The 22,690-nt window shown below is 43.5% G+C and overlaps 1 protein-coding gene across 1 annotated transcript in view; it reads left to right on the forward strand.

Moving 5' to 3' along the window:
- The first annotated feature begins 2,854 nt into the window (after window positions 1-2,854).
- Window positions 2,855-22,690, forward strand: part of rbm20 (RNA binding motif protein 20) — a 156,891-nt gene continuing 137,055 nt past the window's right edge. The window contains exon 1 of the mRNA XM_078412822.1: window positions 2,855-2,976. Coding sequence (XP_078268948.1) covers window positions 2,855-2,976 — 122 coding nt within the window. The remainder of the gene's footprint in view (window positions 2,977-22,690) is intronic.

The following is a 22,690-nucleotide window of genomic DNA, read 5'->3' on the forward strand; positions in this document are numbered from 1 at the left end:
TTGGCCAAACCTTCAGCTGCTGACTCAATGCTCTGGAATTGCTGGCGGAATAAAATATATTTAATAGATAATCCATAAAACTGGCCCGCTGGTCATTGCTTATAACTTCCATTTGTTTCTTAGTGGCAAAGTCAGTCAGATGATTTTATAAAAATACACACTAGGGGTAATTTACTGAAGCTAATTAAACTGAAAACATGCACATCTTTTGGAAATGTGGGCGGAAACCGGAGCTCTCGGAGAAAACCCACGTGTTTCCACCCACATCCCAAAGACTAGCAAGGTTGTAGGTTAATTGGCTTCTGTAAAATGCCCCTAGTGTGCGGGGAGTGCATGTGAAAGTGGGATAACATAGAACTAGTGTGAAAGGGTGATCAATGGTTGGCATGGACTTGGTGAGCCAATGGGCCTGTACCCCTGCAGTATTTCTAAACTAAACTAAACTAAACTAATCACAGATAAGTGGAACTAGCTCAGTATGGTGACTTGGTTGGAATGAACAAATTGGGCTGAAGGATCTGTTTCAGCGTTATACAGTAATATGGCTCTATAACTCGATTATCATACAATTGTTCATCACAAATGTGGTGGTGTTTGTTGGCGGTATTATTGTGCACTGACTGAAGGACAGAAAAGCTGCTTACGGGACATGGACATTTTATCATATCATATCATATCATATCATATCATATATATACAGCGCGGAAACAGGCCTTTTCGGCCCACCAAGTCCGCGCCGCCCAGCGATCCCCGCACATTAACACTATACTACACACACTAGGGACAATTTTTTACATTTACCCAGTCAAATTAACCTACATACCCGTACCTACATACCCGTACCGTACCATAACCTACATACCTACATTATCGTTTAATAACTTTGAGTGATAGGGATTGGTGATAGCCTTCTCCACTGCTTTGCCTGTATCTACTGCCTGTGCCTGTGTTCGGCCTATATTCCACCACACCTTTCCTATCCATGCTACTAATTGTGTCAGTCACCTTGGGATCTGTAATCCTTGGGGATTGGGGTAGATATTTTACCCATGTCATTTGTTGCACGATTTTCTTTCCTTGAAGAGATTTAAAGGAAATATAAATCTGAGCAGTTTCCAGTACATCTCTGATGCTTCCACTAAATCTCATATTGACATGTTGGATTCTGTGGCCATGTGAGATTGTAAATCAATCCCTATTGATGTATTTAAGGGTTTTTTAAAAATATAAAGGAGCTTACAAAGCGAGGTGGATGTCATTGATTTTTCTCTGGAACTAACGGAAGCCAGGATCTCTGTCGCTGCCTTACTGTGACAACAAAACTACAAACTTCCCAGCTCCCCGTAATCCTCATCATTCAGGTGGTAGTTCCAGCATGACTGGTATGATGTAGAACAAAAGGACACAAAGTGCCTAATGGCTGCTCTCGACGTGGGGAGAGGAGAGTTCACAGTGTCCATGTGGCCCCCACACTATCTGATGCTTTTCTGTTTGAGAAGGTATGTGAAGAATCCCATTGGTCTGATTAAATAGTAATGCAGAGTTGACACTACAGCTCAATCCAAGCAGGAACCAATTCCTAGAGCATTAAAAGCTTTACTCATACACATAGGGCAAGTGAGTTTAATGACTTGAGTAGGACACAAAGTGCTCGAGTAACTAAGCAGGCCAGGCAACATCTGTGGAGGGAATGAACGGGCGATGTTTCAGGTCGGGACCTTTCTGATAATGATGAGTCAGTCTGACCCGAAATGTCACCTGTCCGTCCCCTTCAGGGTTGCTGCCTGTCCCGCCGAATTCCTCCAGCACTTTGTGTTTTGCTCAAGATTCCAGCATCTGCAGTTTCTTGTGACTCCTGCTGTAAAATTTGCTATGCTTCCCTCAACGTGAATTTTTCAGCCAATAGCTTAAATGATCTTGTTGAATATCAAGCTCAAATTTCAACCGAACTCTGATTCCATTGGTTTCAAACCGGCTCTCAGTATCTTGAGAACCTCATTGATATTAACAGTCCACTTTTTCTTGAGGGCATAGTTGAAACTTGACTCTTGGGGAAAGTTGTGCCCCGAATTTAATGACTTAATCGGAGATAATAAAAGGTATGAGACCAAGGTGAATATTCAGCATTCAACCGGTCAATGCAAGACATCACCACTTTACCTGTACTTCATGTGTTTGCTATTCTTATTATTAACAGCAGCTCTTATTTGCAGTGGAGACTTGTGAAGGCCAGCTTATTTTTAATCATCAGTTTTCCTCCTAGTTTATTGCAATGATTTACGACACTGGGATTCTAATGTCACAAACCGTGCAGAGAATTTGGAGGAGGTTGTGCCTGCGTTGGACAGGGGCTCTTGACACTGGCCACACTGGAATCCGATCCAGCTGCTGTGTGAGGTATCAGAATAGCAGCTGCTCGTGGACTGATCCTACACCTACTGGGTGACTAATAGCATTCCAGACGCATCAACCATAGACTGCAAGTATATGCCCTCGTCTGGTCTCTGTCAATTGCACTTACCGAGAGGCAGTCAGGCCTATCAGCAGGAGCTGAACGACCCACATTGACTCTGTGTTCATTTCTCTCGGCTTCCCACCTGTGAAAGCACTCTTCAGAGCGAGTGAATGAAACCGTCAGAGGAGCTCGGCGAGGAATTTGGAGGATCAGGGGATTTGGGAGACTGAGCCAGCTCTTCCCCCCCCCCCCCCCCCTCCTCCACCGCCGGTTCTCAGCACATTAGCTCGTGGTGCCGTCCATTCTTTGAAGTGGGGATTGTTATGGCCCGAGAGCTGCCGATGGGACAGGACTCTTGTTAATTCAAGCAGAGGGCGATAGATAACAGGTGTCGTTGGCATGAAGAAACAAAGCGGCATGAGCGGACATGACGAGAGAAGCACAGGTGACATGGCTGCCCGTAGGTCGGGCTCCAGCCCTGCCACAGGAGACCTGCCACCAATTCCACCAGCTGCACCAAGGTAATCAAAACCTAACAACTCAAAGTTTCTCACATAAACTCCCTCGTTCTTTTTTATTCTCTCTCTCTCTCTCTCGCTGAGAAAGAGAGTGCGATTGTGCATGTCAAATTATATCTGTTGACGGCCTCTGGGACCATGACAAATGCACGGGAGAACGGCTCCCTCAACTAAACAGAGCAGAAATCATCTCGAAACGCTTCAGTCAGAGCAGTTTGAAAAACCAGCAAGAGGAGGTCAGCATCACAAGCTGCCCATCTGGAGTCTCTGCTGATATTAAGGAAACGGCTGTCAATTTTTATTAGTTGGGCCAACTTGTGCAGCTGTGATTTTAAGCGATATATATTTTAATTGGGAGCAGGCAAAAACTGTGTGTTGGAGGCAATTTTACAAAGCTTGAGAGGGTGGGAGGAGAGAAGGAGAGAGCATTTTACTGATGAACTATCACTATTATTCTGAGCAATTCTTTATTCATTACGAGTGAAAGTTGTGTGGGTAATACACTGCACACTGTACCTTGGTACACATGACAATAATAAACTAAACTATTTAACTAAAGATTTAACTCTTAGGGCTAAGGGAATCAAGGGATATGGAGAAAAAGCAGGAACGGGGTACTGATTTTGGATGATCAGCCATGATCATATTGAATGGTTCGAATGGCCGAATGGCCTGCTCCTGCACCTATTTTCTATGTTTCTGTTTCTATTAATACTGGAGGCTTAAAGCCCCATAGCGTATGAGGTGGATCTTTTCAATTAAGGCACTAATTATTTACGGAGAACTCTCATTAATAAAGATTACTTACATAGAAATAAACAAGTTAAAAAAAGAAAGATCTAAATGTCCTTCCAATTTTTCTTAGGTTGCAAATTCTAGAAAGTAGTCTTAATATATATATATATATATATGCACGGCGGCACGGTAGCGCAGCGGTAGAGTTGCTGCTTTACAGCGAATGCAGCGCCGGAGACTCAGGTTCGATCCTGACTACGGGTGCTGCACTGTAAGGAGTTTGTACGTTCTCCCCGTGACCTGCGTGGGTTTTCTCCGAGATCTTCGGTTTCCTCCCACACTCCAAAGATGTACAGGTATGTAGGTTAATTGGCTGGGTAAATGTAAAAATTGTCCCTGGTGGGTGTAGGATAGTGTTAATGTACGGGGATCGCTGGGCGGCACGGACTTGGAGGGCCGAAAAGGCCTGTTTCCGGCTGTAGATATATGATATGATATGACATATATGTATTTATATTGAAGCAGCTATATGATTAATACCTCAGCAATCCTCTTCCAATTAACTCTTGCACTAGGAAAAAGCAAAAGACACTCACTAGAAAGCTGTAAGTTACCAAGCACAACAGGAAAGTTTTCAACCAAAGATCGACAAAAAAAGCTGGTGTAACTCAGCGGGTCAGGCAGCATCTCTGGAGAAAAAGAATAGGTCACTGGTAAATGAAAGAAATGTTCTTTCTTATAGTAATGCACAATGTCACCTCCTTGAATGATTTTAAAAATCATTTACATCTTCCCAAATATATAAAATCACGTATGCAATGTGTTATTGCTTTTGGCAAAATGGTTTATTTGTGACCAAAAGCCAGAAACAGCTTATGTTTAAAAAAATAAGAGCATAAACGGAAAGAAAAACACCAAGACACAACCTGAAACGTCACCCATTCCTTCTCTCCCGAGATGCTGCCTGACCTGCTGAGTTACTCCAGCATTTTGTGAATACAAGGAACAGTAGATGTTGGTTTACAAAAAAAACAAAGAGTGCAGGAGTAACTCAGCGGGACAGGCAGCATCTCTGGAGAAGGCGACATTTCGGGTTACAACCTTTCTTCAAACACTTACTTTCGTGAAAACAGCATTCGCTCTGTTAAAATAATTAATTGGCTGCAAAGTATCTCGTGGGATGTTCTGTGGATGTGAAAGGCTTTGAAGTTCTTTCGATGATTAGTGCTTGGCTTTAGTTTAATGATGGATGACCAGCAAAACAATAAACTTTTAAACCGTTTATTTTAAGCATGCAGTGTCGTTCGCTCAGATTGTGGCTGGGTGTTTCATTGTAAACTTCTAACAGGTGGCTTGAGAAAATAAGAAATTAAAAGTAAATATTAAGATCTTCTGGATAACATATGGTAGCACGTTGGAGCTCCAAGAATATTACAAAATGGGCACTTCGACTTTTAGTTCCTACGCTCCAGTAAACAAGGAGACCCAGGGAAAAGGGCCTTTCAGTGCAGAAGAGCTAATAACTGGACTGCCACCTCTTTGATGCCTGAGGTATTAAGAGATCTGTAAACAGACTCTCCACCCATTCCCCGAAAATAAAGGGAAGGTAACCCAGGTTCCGGGAGAGAAAGAAACAAAATAAAGTGAAGAAAAATGTCTGACCCTTGAATGATAAGAACAAAGAGGGACTATAATGAATACTTTGTAGCTTTGTCCACGCCAGATACCTGGTGACTCTTTGCGTACTTTGTGTAATGTATGCAAAAGCAAAGACAATAAAGTATCACTGAAGAATTTATTTAGTTTGGAGATACAACGCGAATACAGGGCCTTTGGCCCAGGGAGTCAGTGCGGACCATTGATCCCGGTACACTAGAACTATCCTACACACCAGGGACAATTTACAATCATTACCAAAGCCTTTTAACCTACAAACCTGTAAATCGTTGTAGTATGGGAGGAAGCTGGAACACGGGGAGACATCCAGGCGGTCACATGGAGAACGTACAAACTCCGTGCAGACAGCCCCCGTAGTCAGGACAAACCCGGGTCTCTGGCGCTGCAAGGAAGGCAGCAACTCTACCGCTGTGCCACCGTGCCACGATTGAATTGAATAAAGGTGGGATACTTATTTAAACGTAACATCCTTCTTTCTTCGAATATCACGGTTACATTGATATCTTTAAATCAATAAAGTGAAATAGCGCCATACAGCATGGAAACGGGCTCTCTCGGCCCAACTAGTCCATGCCGACGCTCGTCCCACCTGCCTGCGTTTGGTTCATATCCCTCTAAGCCTTTCCTACCCATGTACCCATCCAAATGTCTTTTAAATGTTGTTATAGTTCCCGTCTCAACAACCTCCCGTGGGAGCTGTGAACAATTGAGATGGGTTTTTACTATAATCTTATTAAAATTACATTATAATAGATGATAAGATCCAATAAATTGCACGCGAATCAAGCCTTTTCAATTTTGTTATGTTTGAATTGTCAGCAAGAAAAATCGCGGAGATAAGTACTTTTAGTCTTAATAACGCAAATTCTTTATTTTCTATAACATGTGCGAAGGTTGTTTGGGTCCATTACACGAGATTATAATTATTCACCTCGCTTATGGCTGCCTGACGCTGTTAACCTGGGCGATCTTACCGCCAGCTTGGTGTGGAAAAGATCGAACAAGACTTACAATTATATATTTTACGTTTTTTGGGGGTAGTTTTGATTAGTTTTGAAGCCCTATTTCGGAAGATTAATTATAGTTGCAGTTGTACAAATTCCAACCTGTCCGTTTCTTCAAAATAATTATTTTACGGTGGACTTTTCAAAGCCACGTCCGAGTTTTAACATTTTACACATTGCATTTTCATTATTATTCCCTTCATGCAATGTCTTATTGCAATGGCAATAACAAGTGGTTATTGTGTAAAAAAAAAACAAATTTGGCAATGGGGCAAAGCGATACAGCGTTTTATAGATATATATCTATTTAAAAAACCGTGAATACACACATCTTAAGTCCAAAGCAGACGAGACGTGTAGGAAGTAACTGCAGATGCTGGTTTAAACCGAAGATAGACACAAAATGCTGGAGTAACTCAGCAGGACAGGCAGCATCTCTGGAGAGAAACGATGGGTGACGAGCCAGAATTAGGGTCTCGACCCGAAACCTCACCCATTCTTTCTCTCCAGAGATGCTGCCTGTCCCGCTGAGTTACTCCAGTATTTTGTTTCTATCTTAAGTCCTGAACAGTTGGTTTCACACTTCAGTTCTCTAAACAAAAAATTACCAATTTCCCCCTCGTATTACTAATGATGGGAAGACGCTCTGAAACAGTAACTCCCAAAATCGATCTGAGCATCGAAAGAACAAGATAGTTGATTTCCAAGCCAGGCTCATTTCCCCATTAATGGAAATAATTTCTGTCATGACATGATCGTTTGCGAGTTCCCTACAATATCCCCTGCTTTGTAGAATTGATTCGGGTAGTGGATCTTTCTCATCTACGCGAGGTTTAAATTCAATCCCACTTGAGAATGTAATCTTGTTAACAATAAGATGAAGTGGGAATCTCGGAGACTTGTAAATATGAGAAGAACGTGCAGACTATCCAGTATGTTCCATGTTAACCTCACCTTGAAGGTAAGGGTTCTCATCTGAAGAGTCTCGACCCGAAACGTCACTCATTCCTTCTCTCCAAAGATGCTGCCTGCCCCGCTGAGTTACCCGTGCTTTTTGTGTCTTGTCTTCTATTGAATTAAAGTTAATCGGGTTATTGGGAGGAAATTAAACTTTGTTTAGTCAAGCAAATACACAATAGTTCTTATGCCACTGAAGACAGTAGTCTTGCAGTAATGCCAAGTTTGCTATTGAGGGCGTGCAGCGTAGGTTTACTAGGTTAATTCCCGGAATGGCGGGACTGTCATATGTTGAAAGACTGGAGCGACTAGGTTTGTATACACTGGAATTTAGAAGGATGAGAGGAGACCTTATCGAAACGTATAAGATTATTAAGGGGTTGGACACGTTAGAGGCAGGAAACATGTTCCCAATGTTGGGTGAGTCCAGAACAAGGGGCCACCGTTTAAGAATAAGGGCTAGGCCATTTAGAACTGAGATGAGGAAAAACTTTTTCAGTCAGAGAGTTGTAAATCTGTGGAATTCTCTGCCTCAGAAGGCAGTGGAGGCCAATTCTCCGAATGCATTCAAGAGAAAGCTAGATAGAGCTCTTAAGGATAGTGGAGTCAGGGGGTATGGGAAGAAGGCAGGAACGGGGTACTGATTGAGAATGATCAGCCATGATCACATTGAATGGCGGTGCTGGCTCGAAGGGTTGAATGGCCTCCTCCTGCACCTATTGTCTATTGTCTATTAAGTCATTTTAAAGATTGTATATTAAAAAAATACTGCGTGCAAGACCACACTTTCAGACCAATGTGTCATCTGGAAAAGAAACCCTTTAACGTTACGATACAGATCCAGCTGTCTTCAAGTAAATGTTTACGCAGTCCTTGCATCTTGTCTTATTTGAACGTATATATGTATTTTTAAAATCTCATTCAGGGCATTGTTTGCGATGTGCACTGTGAAATCAGGTCGTCAATCTACCTGATATAATCTGCAAACGGACAGCATCGCCCGAAGAATTAATGGGTTTCGTCTGATATTGAAAGTCAATAGTGACTCGCTGTGGAATCAGTTCCCCTTCTTAACGATTCTCTTCATTAAAGAAAGGATATAGGATTCAATGCATTGCCGAAGAACAGTATTGGGTTGATTCCTGGGATGAATCCTATCACCGGAAGTTGAACAGGTTGTTGAGTTCTTTGGGGTTTACAGCGCCGGAGATACGGTTCGATCAACTGTCTCTTTGCACATTCTCCATGTGACCGCGTGGGTGTCCACCGGGTGCTCCAGTCTCTCCCCCCCCCCCCCCCCCCCCCCCCCCCCACATCCCAAAGACACACAGGAAGGAACTGCAGATGCTGGTTTACACCGAGGATAGACACAAAACGCTGGAGTGACTCAGCGGGTCAGGCAGCATCTCTGGAGAAAAGGAATTGATGACCTTTCGAGTCGGGACCTTTCTTCAGACTTCTTCCCAAAGACCTGCGGGTTTGTCGGCTAACTGGCCTTCTGTAAATTGCTCCATGTCTGCACGGAGTGGATGAGAAAGTGGAACAACATAGAACCAGTGTGGACGGGTGATGATGGTCAGCATGGACTCGAAGGGCCTGTTTCCATGCTGTATTTCTAAACTATAAATGAAGGGTGATCTTATCAAAACATATGCGTGAAGAGGACATAGCAGGGTAGATGTCAAGATTTTCTGACGAGTGAGAAGTCTCCAGCAATGGAACATAATTACAATTTAAGCGAGTGGTCATGATAGACTGGGGTGTATAGAACATTCTTCGGCAGAGGATATCTCAGCAATTCTCTCACACGGAGGGTTATGGCGGCTAAAAGACTGGAGAAATTAAGAGGTGGTGCAGAGGGGTGATGGTTAGAGATATTTTTGAAAGGTTTTGAAATTGAGTATAACGAGGAACTGGTGCAGAAGAGGAGATGAGGCCTGGGGCAGATTAGCCACGATTTAATTGAAGAGCAGGGCATGTTTGAGGGGGCGCACCCTCGTCCCACTCCAGGGCTCCTGCGTGCCAGCGCCTAACCCTTCCGCGATTGTACAGGAAATCGGCATTGGTCCAAATGTGGACGTGCCTGTGTTAATGATAACATTGACTTCGTTTCTGTAACTTTTATGGATATTTGTCAATGTTCTACCATCCAGGTTCCCACTCCCACGCTCCTCCCATTCACTCACTGGCCATTTAACTTTACAGCTTGTTCCCATGGTCACCCTAGTTTTACTCTATCTGAGTCCTCACTTCTCCCACTTACCCAGGATCACAGGAGCTTCTTCAGTTTCTTTGCAGTCCTAACATGGGGCTTTGACCTGAAACTTCAAGTTTTTCTTTTCTCACCGATGTAACCTTACCTTTTGAATATTTCCATCGTGTTAAGTGTTGTTTGTTCAATTTTGGATTTCCAGCCCTGACAGTTAAATAAAAGACCCTTGTACCTTCGCCTCTGGATGCGGCACTAGGAAAATGTTCCTTTACATAGCCCGTAGTGTATAAGATCACGATATGGATATATAGGGTAAATGCACAGTCTTTTACCCAGAGTAAGGGAGTTAAGAACCAGACAGAGATTTAAGGTGAGGGGGGGGGGGGGGGGGGGGGGGGGGGGGGGGGGGAGATTTAATAGGAACCTGAGGGGCAATTTTTTGCACAAAGGGTGGTAGGTATGTGGAAGGAGCTGCCAGATGAGGTAGTTGAGGTAGATATTATCACAATGTTAAAAATAAACATTTGGATAAGTACATGGATAATATAGGTTTAGAGGTATATGGGCCAAACGCAGGCACGTGGGACTGGTGTAAATGAAGCAGGTTGGTCGGTTTGGCAAGTTGGGCGGAAGGGCCTGTTTCCACGCTGTTGTTCTTCCTGTAGAAAGATGGTCTGAAGAGGGGTCCCGACTCAAAACATCACCTATCCATGTCCTCCATAGATGCAGCCTGAACCGCTGAGTTACTCCAGCACTTTGTGCGGTTTTCTGTTTGTAAACAAGTATCTGCAGTTTCTCAAGTATTTGCATCTGTTTCTATTCCAAAGTTTTATTCATTTATAAACAAACGGAAGCAACAAGGAAGGAGGAAGCAAACGAGAACTTGTGCTTTGGGTGATTCTGCAACAAGAGTAATGGTTTTATCAAATTCATATTATTACATTTTGATTCATTTTATTCACATTTTGATCGGCTCTCCTCTAATAATGTTGTTGGTGCAGTTCAATACATACGAACCAAAATCTATAAAACACGAAATGCAGGGAATACTTACCTGGTGAGGTAGTATTTGCTTTCAAATCAGCAAGATGGTCAGTCTGAAGAAGGGTCCCGACCCCAAAAGCCGCCTGTACATTCCTTCCACAGATGCTGCCTGGCCCGCTGAGCTACTTAATCGCTTTGTGCTTGAGCAGTTTGGGGAACTTTTTTCTTGGTTTGTAACCAATCTATCCAACGGCGGATGAAGTGGAATATTCCTCTAGCCCACAAACTCACCGAACATTCATGTTTTCTTGGTCAAAGACAAAGTGCTGGAGATGCTGCCTGACCCGTTGAGTTCCTCCACCACTTCGTGTTTTTGTTTTGCTCATGATTCCAGCATCTGCAGTTCCTTGTGGCTGCTGGAGGAACTCAGCGTGTCAGGCAGCCGCTGTAGAAGTAAATGGACAGACGAATTTTCGGTTCGGGCTCCTTCTTCAGCGTTGTGTCTGCACGATTTATTGGTGTTGGTTGAGGTGTCTTGTTTACTGTCACATAGCGTCGTGGCTTCCCAAGAGATTGCAGAATTGTCAATGGCTGTTACGCGGTGTGATTGCGGTAATAAGGAACTTTCTATCAAACCCATCGAAATGCTAAACACAAAGTGTTTGCGGAACTCAGCGGGCCAGGCAGCATCTGTGGAGGCACAGAGGCAGAAGACTTTTAGAGCCGAGACCCTTCCTCGGATCATCGAAATGACTATCCTGTATTTAGTTATTTAAGACTGACTCTCACGTCGTTTTAGTCACCCATGGCGTCAGTTACTTTCTGAAAGTGTTGTAGGAAGTGATACAATCAGTCTGAAGAAGGGACTCGACCCGAATCGTTACCTGTTCCTTCTCTCCAGAGATGCTGCCTGACCCGCTGAGTTACTCCAGCTTGTTTGCGTCAATCATCGGTGTAAACCACCATCAACAGTTCCTTCCTTCGCATATGTGTTGATATTTATAACTAAGCGATTTGCGGAACTATTTCAGAGGGCTCAGAATACAGAACAGTGCAGCACAAGAACATGTCCTTCGGCCCGCAACCTATGCCAAGTTAAACTAAACTCCTCTGTTTGCACGTGATCCATATCCCTCCATTCCTTGTATATTCATGTGCCTATCTAAACGCCACTATCGTACCTGCCTTCACCAGCAGCGCTTTCCAGCCACCCACCCACCACTCCCCGTGTAACAAAATCCTGCTCCGTTCATTTTCTTTAAACCCTCCCCATCTGACTCTAAAGCTGCGCCCTCTAGTCTAACGTTTCCACCTCAGGCAGTTAAGAGTTAACCACATTACACTGTCGACAGCACATAGAGACCAGCCGCGGTGAGGGTATTTATTCACAAAATGCTGGAGTAACTTAGCAGGTCAGGCAGCATCTCGGGAGAGAAGGAATGGGCGACGTTTCGGGTCGAGACCCTTCTTCAGACTGGAGACCCTTCTCCAGCATTTTGTGAATAAATACCTTCGATTTATAGACAATAGACAATAGGTGCAGGAGGAGGCCATTCGGCCCTTCGAGCCAGCACCGCCATTCAATGTGATCATGGCTGATCATTCTCAATCAGTACCCCGTTCCTGCCTTCTCCCCATACCCCCTGACTCCGCTATCCTTAAGAGCTCTATCTAGCTCTCTATTGAATGCATTCAGAGAATTGGCCTCCACTGCCTTCTGAGTCAGAGAATTCCACAGATTCACAACTCTCTGACTGAAAAAGTTTTTCATCAACTCAGTTCTAAATGGCCTACCCCTTATTCTTAAACTGTGGCCCCTTGTTCTGGACTCCCCCAACATTGGGAACATGTTTCCTGCCTCTAACGTGTCCAACCCCTTAATAATCTTATACGTTTCGATAAGATCTCCTCTCGTCCTTCTAAATTCCAGTGTATACAAGCCCCGTCGCTCCAGTCTTTGTACCAGCATCTGCAGTTATTTTCTTATATAGCCGGGGTGAGGGTAATCACACATCCTTCAAACACCCTTTCATTGTTAGTGTTTCCTGCTTCTCTCTATTTTCATGTTAGTTTTCAACGCATCTAAACGGCAGATTATAAATGATAATGACAAAGGCGTGGGCTCCCGCGGCGGCCAATAACCATTCTGCCCCGGAAAGGCGTTCACACACTTGTATGTAAGCGTAGAAAAAACATGAAGCAGTATACCCTAGGGTCAGGCCCTTCGGCCCATAATGCCTGTGCCAAACATGAATTCTAAGTCAATCTCCAAGTTAATGAGAGTGTTTGAGGTTATGGGGAGAAGGCACGGGAATGGGAGTAGGAAAGAAAGAGATAGATGGTCCATGATTGAATGGCGGAGTAGACTTGATGAGCCGAATGGCCTAATTCTGCTCCTGTTGCTTATGACAATGGAGAGGACAGGTTTATGGGGATATGGGCCAAACGCAGGAGGGTGGGACTAGTGGAGATTGGGCACGTTGTTCGGCGTGGGCAAGTTGGGCCGAAGGGCCTGTTTCCACGTTGCATGACTCGGTGATTATTTTGCTTGCACGTGGTCCATATCCCTCCATACCCTGCATATCCACGTGCCCATTTAAACGCCTCTTAAGTGTCACTATCGCATCACCAGCCCTGGCAACGCGCTCTAGGCACCACCACCACCCGCTGTGTAGAAAATAACTTGCCCCGCAAACCTCTTTTAAATTCCCACCCTCTGACTTTAAAGCCATCTGCTCTAGAGTTTGACATTTCTACCCTGAGAAAGAAAGATTCCGACTATATCCCTATGTATGTTTCTCAGAATTTTATATACTTCTATCTGGTCTCTCCCCCCCTCCCCTCCCCCCCTCCCCCCCCTCCCCTCCCCGAAGCCTCCGACACTGCAGAGAAAATAAAGTTCGTCCAAACTCTCCTATAGCTAAGTTAAATGTGCCTGTTTAAAAAAAAAAAAAACATTTCCGTACCAGTTTCTCTGAAATCGCTTGCTCTATTATGAATAGCTGCGAAAATTTGTTCTGTTATTTACTGTTATTAAAACACATATTCAAACTATGTTTATCAAAGTTACAAATTACAGAATGTACGCCTGGCGAACGGTACGACGCGTTTACAGGCGTCGACGCTGGATTTGATTGAAGCGTTAACTATTCGAATATGAATCTCCTATCCAGTTCAAATTATTTATAATTTATTTCTTCAATATAACGAGGAATGTGTAGGAGAGTGGGCGAGAGAGAAAGAAGGACTCATTTTCTTTCGAAAAAATAATTTAAAACTTGAGACTGTTTTCAAAAACTTTGGAAAATGTGTTTTCATATTTTAAACTTTCGGGTTCTCAGAAAGCGGAATGTATTTTGGATACAATTGCTGGCAATCTGTGTTGTGTTCAGTCTGTTATGATTTGCCTTGAAGCGTTGCTTTGGCATTTGATGGACACATTGATGATTTATTCCGCCCACGAACGAATGGTCGCAAACTACGTTGTACCAAAATGTGACCGGTCTCTCCGACGGTGCATTGTGGACAATGACAATAACAAATCAATGAGAACATATAGGTTTCGGACACAACTACGCAATAAAACTTCGCAATGACATGCGGTAGACAATGGGCCAAAATTTACATGAAATAAAACGAGTCAGCCGCTAGATTTACTCTCTGTTCAAAGACTGCTCTTAAAACAAGGCTATTCCAGCGTGACCCGCAACTCATTATTTTATACACACAGGAAAAAATATGACCGATTAGATTTGTGAATCCTGAGGCTTACACGGCACTGTGGGAATTTGTGTGTGCATACAAAGTTTATATGGATCTATGTTTATGCATGTGTTCGCACGTTTGATCCGGCAACACATCCACAGTATATGTTGCAGATAAATTTGTTGTTTTTCTTCTCAGAGTTTATTTTTTAAATGCGTGCTCGCGTGGGAGTTTCTGCGTCTGAGTTGGGGTTCGCAGTTTGTAATGTGTCTCCGCGTATATTTGATTGTATGATTGTGTCGGTGTATGCATGTTTGACTAGGTTCATGTTTAGGCGCTGATGTGTGTGGCTGGACTGATTGATCTGTGAGTGGTTTTGTTTGTGTTTCGATGTACGCGCGAATGTTAGTTTCCACGGTTTCTGTTCGATTGCAGTGCAGTTTATTGTGTGTCCGACTGAATGCCCGTGTGCTGATGTGTCGAATTAGTTATACATTGAGCACTCCGTGAAGTAAGTTCAGTTCTCATAGCACCGAAAACACGTTGAAAATGTACATATAAACTGATACTGGTATGTGAAGGAAATTGCTGGGGTAAAATAAACTACAGTGCCAGCAATGTTTTTAGTGGCAATCCATGTGCATTGTCTTTAAAGTCCAGCGCTGTGTCCTGGAACGAATTGAACTTTTAACTCCACGAGTATCACGGCCTCGCAAACATTTCTGGTTTCCTTAATAATATTTTATCACTTTTGGAAACATCGTATATTGATCCACAGTCAGTGAGCTCTGAGTTGGAAATTATGACCGGTTTACACCGGACATTTATCAATTCGGATACTTTTATGATGTCCTTTTATAAGCTTCTGAAAAAAAATATTTTGTTGTTGTTGGTTGTGTGCCTCGCCGCTACGATTTGTTAACGTGTTATAGATTTGAGCTTTGGGATATGAATCCGGACCCCAGATCTCTTTTTGGCTGAATTAGCAACATTGTCTTTGAGAAATCTTCCATTCTCAGTCCCTCCTGCTTGCTTTTCGCCACCGAATATAGAATATAGAAATCCATGCGCTCAATGAAATCGACGAGGCCCCTGTGCAATGAAACCCAGTACTGGGCATTTAAGAAATAAACTCATTCCTAAAACTTCCCCGCGTGTGATAAGATTACAATTAAAACCAATTGTACATTTTTAACATCAGATTATTTCTATGTTCTACGCTGCAAGAATCAGTATTTTTGTGCTTTGTTTACAAATGCAATATGGGTTTAACAGAACACAGCGAATGCAATAATCTATTTATAAATATCCTTGGAAATGTCATGAATAAGCATATTGTAAGGAGGAACCTTCTACTTGTCGCTTAAATTAACATTCTCCAAAATAATACCGTGAAGTATTTAGTTTGACTACAGGGTCCTATTTTCACCCAATTAAAATGAGGCCACGGTGTTCTCTGTTTATTAATTTGAGAACCGTTCGGGAGATATTTTAAACATGCAAGCTCCCCCGAGAATAAGATAAGGCCCCTCTGGGGAAAGGAGCTCCAGGAGAACAGAAACACAATCCACTTCCCTTCCCCAGACTGAAATAATCGTTCTTCATTTTTCAACCAGAGAATGGAATTTTAATTAAGCTGACGGGTACCAAAATAATGAATTATGATTTAAGATGGAATGCTAAACAAAAAAATTGAAAGATCCTTGCAGGGAATCGAATCAAAAATAACTAATGATGGAGGAAGGCGTGAGTATTTTTGAAATGGGACGCTGCATTTAGATTATCTTGTCTTAGTTAAAATTATAGTCGTGGGGGGAAGGAGGTGTAATTAATAGTAGCTAATTGCTGGGCTGCATTCCTGATTTACACCCAAAATAATCTGCATAGAAATGTGTAAGTTATTTGCGACATTTAAAATGCAAATAAACTTTGCCAGAGTATCACATTTCAACTGGTGCGCTACAATGCTGAGAACTATGCACTATGTATCTTATCCTTTGCTCGACCTATTGTACTCGAGTTTGACTTGATTGTATCTATGTATAGTATTATCCGAAGATAGACACAAAAAGCTGGAGTAACTCAGCGGGACAGGCAGCATCTCTGGAGAGAAGGAATGGGTGACTTTTCGGGTCGAGACCCTTCTTCAGCTTTTTGTGTCTATCTTTGGTTTAAACCAGCATCTGCAGTTCCTTCTTACACATATAGTATTTTCCGATCTGTTTGGATACCATGCAAAACAAAGCCTTTTACTGTTCGCCTCGGTACACGTGACAATAATAAACTTGAACCTAAACTTAATATTGTTGCTGAATTAATTGGGAATAGTGAAAATCATTTTGTGGCATATGGGTTTAACAGTTGAGTATTGTAACATGGGGTAGGTAATCCTGAGTACAATCCAAGAGTTATTAGGAATGCATTGATATAGTTCACAATGTACACGTTGCATGTGCATTTTGTTTGGTATGTGGGCGACTGACTGGTTTGTATACTCTTGGGCATACATGTAACAAGGGAGGCTTATTTACTTTCATACACTGACAACTACATACAGTAAACATTTCTGGAGCAAAAAAATAGGTGACGTTTGGGGTTCAGACCCTTCTTCAGACTCTCTGAGTCACTCCATCATTTTGTGTCCATCTTTGGTGTAAACCAGCATCTGCAGTTCCTTCTTACACTCACACATGTATATGTATATATATATGTGTGTGTGTGTGTGTGTGTGTGTGTGTGTGTGTGTGTGTGTGAGTGTGAATATGTATATATATAATCTATATTTATTTTTATAATAAAATATAACAATATATTTAGATATATTTAGATATATTTCTTATGTATATATATAAAAACAATAATAGTGTAAAGATAAAAATAATGCCACCAGGTCTATGTAGTTCGGAGCTTATTTGGAGGTTGTAGTATTTAATACCCTGATGACTGTAGGGAAGAAGCTGTTCCTGAACCTGGATGTTACAGTTTTCAGGCTCCTGTACCTTCTTCCCGATGGCAGGAGTGAAATGAGAGCGTGGCCAGGGTGGTGTGGGTCTCTGATGTTGCTGGCAGCCTTTTTGAGGCATTGACTCTTCTATGCCCACGATGGACTGGGCAGTGTTCACCACTTTTTGCAATCTACTTTGCTCTGACAGTGAGGTAATAAGGCAGGGACCAGAGAAGCTACAAAGTGCTGGAGTAACTCAGAGGGTCAGGCTGCATTTCAGGAGAACGTGCATAGGTGACGATTCGGGTCGGGGTCCTTTCTTCAGACTAATTGTGTTGGGATGGGGTGGGGGAAAGCTGGAAGACAGGAGTGGCAGGATACAGCCTGATAGGTAATAGGACTAATTGCAGGGGGTGGGAGGGAGGGCAGGACATCATCCTGACACAATCAACATGGCAATTACAGTTGACATGGAGAAACACGAGTGTTTTTCCCTCGTCCTTAATCCTTCCTCAGTTTACCAGCTAACAGCTCTTTTATCGACTGGAAATTTGCCAACAAACACAAACCACATGTACTTGTCTTTCTCTGCTTCACAAATGAATAGCTTGTGGATGAGGTAGGTGAAAGTGATTTGTGTCAGGGCCACTCACAAAATGTGAGGGTGTGTAGAAACAAAGAACTGCAGATGCACAAAGGGACACAAAGTGCTGGAGTAACTCAGCAGTCAGGCAGCATTTTTGGTGAACATGGATAGGTGACGTTTTGGATCGAGGCCCTTCTTCAGACTGATTGTTGGGGGGGGGCAGAATAAAGCTGGAAAAGGGGAGAGGCAGGACAAAGCATGGCAGGTAATAGGTTGACATAGCGAGGATTTTTGTTTGATAGGCATGTGGTTGAATAAAAGCCAGAGATAAGAATAGAAGTTGTGAGATAGTTTGGAAGAGTTACAAATTGTGCAGCTAGAGGGAATAAAATAAGTGGGAGAGGGGGGGAATTGGAGGGGAGAAATAGGTGGGAGTCCAGGGAAGGGGAGGGGGGGGGATGAGGGGGATGTGGGGGAGAAAGGGAGAGGGTGTTTGGGGAGGGGTTAGTTAGAGGTATGGTTGGGGGGGTAGGGTGGGTTACCTGTGGTGACCCGGGGGTGGGGTGGGTTCCCCAGCAGTGAACTGTTTAAACATATCCACGGCACAGATCATGCTACACACAGATGTTCATCACATGGCATTTAAAGCAAATGCATGCCGACCACAGCTCTGTAAATTTGCATTTCTACCACAGCATAGAATTTAAAAAAGAGAGATACAGAATGGAAACGGGCCCTTTGCCCCACCAAGTCCTTGCCGACCATCGATCACCTGTTGATACTAGTCCAATGTTATCCCACTTTTCTCATCCACTCCCTGCACACTATGAGCAGTTTTCGGAGGTCAATGAATCTACAAACCTGCAGGTCCTACTGCAGTGGAATAGCTGGTGGATGAGGTAGGTGAAAATGATCTGTGTCAGGCCTATTCTCACTTTGGGAGGGTGTGTAGAAACAAAGATCTGCAGGTGCTGGTTCACACACAAAAGGATACAAAGTGCAGAAGTAATTCAACGGGTCAGGCAGCACCTCTGGTGAACATGGACAGGTGACCGTGCAGTCACAGGGAGAAGGTGCAAACTCCACGCAGACAGCCAGACGAGGTGTCTGGCGTTGTGAGGCTGCGGCTCGACACCGCCCTAGATTTCCTTTTTGACAAGTGGTGATGTCACCCTCGAGCAGTCAGTCATGTTGTTGTAATTTGTACTGCACACTCAGTTTAATAATAAACATTCCTTTGCGGGATCTGTTTTGGACCTTAGAATGGTGCCTGACACCACCCGTGTTGCTGAAGAATTGCCACATGTGCAAACGACCGGGCTGAGGTCTTTGCAGTATGTCTCCAGTTTTGGATTATCCCCTTCCCTCCTCCCCCCCACTGCCCCCGTCACTTTCCTGTTTAGCCGGTTGTTTCATGCAATCCTTATAAAGCAAATGTAGTAGTCCCCTTCTCAAATTTGGTCTGAACGGGATGTTCCAGGCTTTTGGCTGTTAAGGCAACAAATTCTTCCATTAACATTGCTTACCTCTTGCCCTTCTCTCCCCAGTTTCAGTTTGAAAAGCCAAATCGTCCATTGAAGCCACATGGCCCGGTTGGATTTCAGGGGGTAGTTTTACAGTAGAATATTTTTGTGTGCAATTGATCCTGGGAACACAAATGTAAACCAATGATGCATTTCTGCTTGCCCTCATCCATCAGTATAAGAGGTGGGAAGTCATGTTGCAGTTTTATAGACTTTGGTTAGGCCACATTTGGAGTATTGGGTGCAGCTCTGGTTGTGCCTTTACAGGAAGGATGAGGAGACTTTGGAGATGGTGCAGAGGAGATTTACCAGAATGCTGCCCCGTTTAGAGGATATTAGCTATAAGGATATATAAGGATATATATAAACTTGGACTGTTTTCTCTGGAGTGTCGGAGGCTGAGGGGAGACCTGATGGAAGTATATGAAAACATGAGGGACATAAATAGACAGTCGGAACCTTACTCCCAGGATGGAAATGCCAAAGACTAGAGGGCATAGCTTTAAGGTGACAGGGGGAAAGGTTAAAGGAGATGTGCAGTGCAAGATTTTTACACAGAGAGTGGTGTGTGCCTGGAACATGCTGCCAGGGATGGTGGTGGAGACAGGCATAACAGGGGGCATTGAAGAGGCTTTTGGATAGGCACATCAATATTCATGGAATGGAGGGATGTGGATCAAGTATAGGCAGAGGAGATTAGTTTCACTGGGCATTATGTTTGGCGTGGGCATTGTGGGCCAAAGGACCAGTTCCTGCACTGTTCTATGTTCTATGTTTAACATTTAGGTGAATATGTAATAAATGTTGCAAACTACACAAGCATTTCAATCGGGTGGCGCCATCAGCGATGGCAGCCTCGCCAACAGTCTGTCTGTCTTTTTGTCTTTTCTGTTATTTTTAGTATGTTTTAAAAGTTTGTGTTAATGTTCTCTGGTTTGTTTTATGTGGGGGGTAGGGGAGGATGTCGGGGGAAACATTTTTCAATCTCTTACCTTGCCGGAGATGCGATTGTTTTCCGGATCGTATCTCCTGTCGCTCTGCGGCCTAACATCATGGAGCTGGCGGCCTTGCTCGAGACTGACTTTGAGCCCCACCACGGGAATGTGGACTTACCATCGGAGCCTGCGATCCCTTGCCTGAGATCGACGCTCCAACTGCTTCCTGCGAATTTCAACATTGAGAAGCTCGCTGTCTCAGGTTGAGACTGATGTCGGGAAGCTTCAAGTTGCAGGAGGTTCGACCAGCCCTGACCCGGGGCCCGATCGCCCATCGCGGGGAGCTGAGATCCCCTGATGCGGGAGCTTGATTGCCCCGATGCTGGCTACGGGAGCCTAGATCGCCCTGTCAATGGAAGGTTCGAGTGCCCCGACCGCGGGAGAACAAAGAAGGGAAAAGATTGAACTTTTTCTGCCTTCCATCACAGTGAGGAATGTGGAGGAGTCACTGTGGTGGATGTTCATGTTAAAAAATTATTTGGGTGTCTTGTAGCTCTTTATTGGAATGACTGTATGGCAAATCTAATTCCTTGTATGTTGCAGAACATTCTTGGCTAATAAAGTACTATTATGATTACGATTAGAATGTTGTGCAACTGTCCATCACAAATGGGAGGAGATAACCTGAAAGATGATAGAAATTGTAGCTGAAGTTTTCCACTTGTAATGATGACCCTCATAAAATGAGTGAATTATGATGGTGTGATAATCCCTTTAATCCTCGATGATTATATTAACAGGTGAACATGTTTATATAGTAACTTCTACAAAGTGGCTTTACAGTCAATGAAGTATATTGTGATATGTAGTGCAGGAAAATGTGACACCAAAGCTCACACAGCATATTCCCATAATCAGCTGTGATATATTGACCAGATATTGTTGGGATACCGCCGGCACGGTAGCGCAGCAGTAGAGTTGCTGCTTTACAGCGAATGCAGCGCCGGAGACTCAGGTTCGATCCTGACTACGGGTGCTGCACTGTAAGGAGTTTGTACGTTCTCCCCGTGACCTGCGTGGGTTTTCTCCGAGATCTTCGGTTTCCTCCCACACTCCAAAGACGTACAGGTATGTAGGTTAATTGGCTGGGTAAAGGTAAAAAATGTCCCTAGTGGGTGTAGGATAGTGTTAATGTACGGGGATCACTGGGTGGCACGGACTTGGTGGGCCGAAAAGGCCTGTTTCCGGCTGTATATATATGATATGATATGATGATATTGGGCAGGATCACAGAAGAACTCTCTCATTCTTCAGGTTGTGGCACCTGATCTGTCGCATCCACCTGAGGCGGTCAATGGGACAAGGACCACTTGTGGCCAGTCTGCCAAGGCCTACTAGATCTCCTGGCTGTCAGCCATTTTAACTCCCCTTACCATTCCCACACTGGCCTTTCTGTCCTGGGCCTCCTCCATTGTCAGAGTGAGGTCACATGCAAACTGGAGGAACAGCACCTGATATTCCGCTTGGATTGCTTACAAACCAATGGTATGAACACTGAATTCTCCAATTTAGTGAGGATCTGAGTGACATATTTCTGTCCCCATTTTAATAGGTAAGAAAACATTTCAGCCATTTTACTGGTCCCACATTGAATGGAACTACAGTTAACATTTCTGTGGTTAGGCTGTTTGGCTGAGAAAAGAAGCTTAATTAAAACATTTTTTGAACAAGTACAAGATTTCTTCTTAAATGTCGCTGGATAAAAAATTGGCATTGGGTCTGATTGATTACCTTCGGGTGGATCAAGCTGGATGAACTTTTTCCAAAGAGACTTGCTTAGATCATATTAACCATGGGCCAGACATATCACAAATTCAGCCAATCTAGTATTACAGCTCTCCAGCTATTCTATGGGTGCAGTGCAACTTAATATTTTGAAGTTCAGTTTGAATTTCACAAGGAAGAATCTTTTTAATCGATCAGTCACAGCACCCATTTGACAACACCGTACGGCCCTCGTGAAACGGTATTGCTTTCGGTGTCACGTTCACTGGGAATAAGTATTTAAATGTTGTTCCTCGATCTTAAAACTCGTGTAAACAAGATGTCGGATTGGACGAAGGGACGGTTTTGGATGACCATGGGTCTCTCAGCTGCTCTTAGGAAAGACAAACCGAGATTGTACTTTATGAAACGAATTTCAGTGGGGCATTGTGCAATTTGCTGAGACAGCTGGACGTTTGATAAAGCTGACTGGGCAAACTGGATATTTTTATTCCTAGGTTTGGTCAGTCATCTAAGGCCCATTTATAGTTTCTGCAACGTTCAAATACCATTTCCAAATATCAAATTAAAATTCATGACTTCAAGTTTTTAAAAGTGCCTTCTTGAATCTAATCTTGACTCTCTGAAAACTCAGTGATAAAATCATAGTTTTGCAATTCACAGAAAAGAG

Source organism: Rhinoraja longicauda, chromosome 16 (assembly GCF_053455715.1).
Source record: "Rhinoraja longicauda isolate Sanriku21f chromosome 16, sRhiLon1.1, whole genome shotgun sequence".
Lineage (NCBI taxonomy): Eukaryota > Metazoa > Chordata > Chondrichthyes > Rajiformes > Arhynchobatidae > Rhinoraja > Rhinoraja longicauda.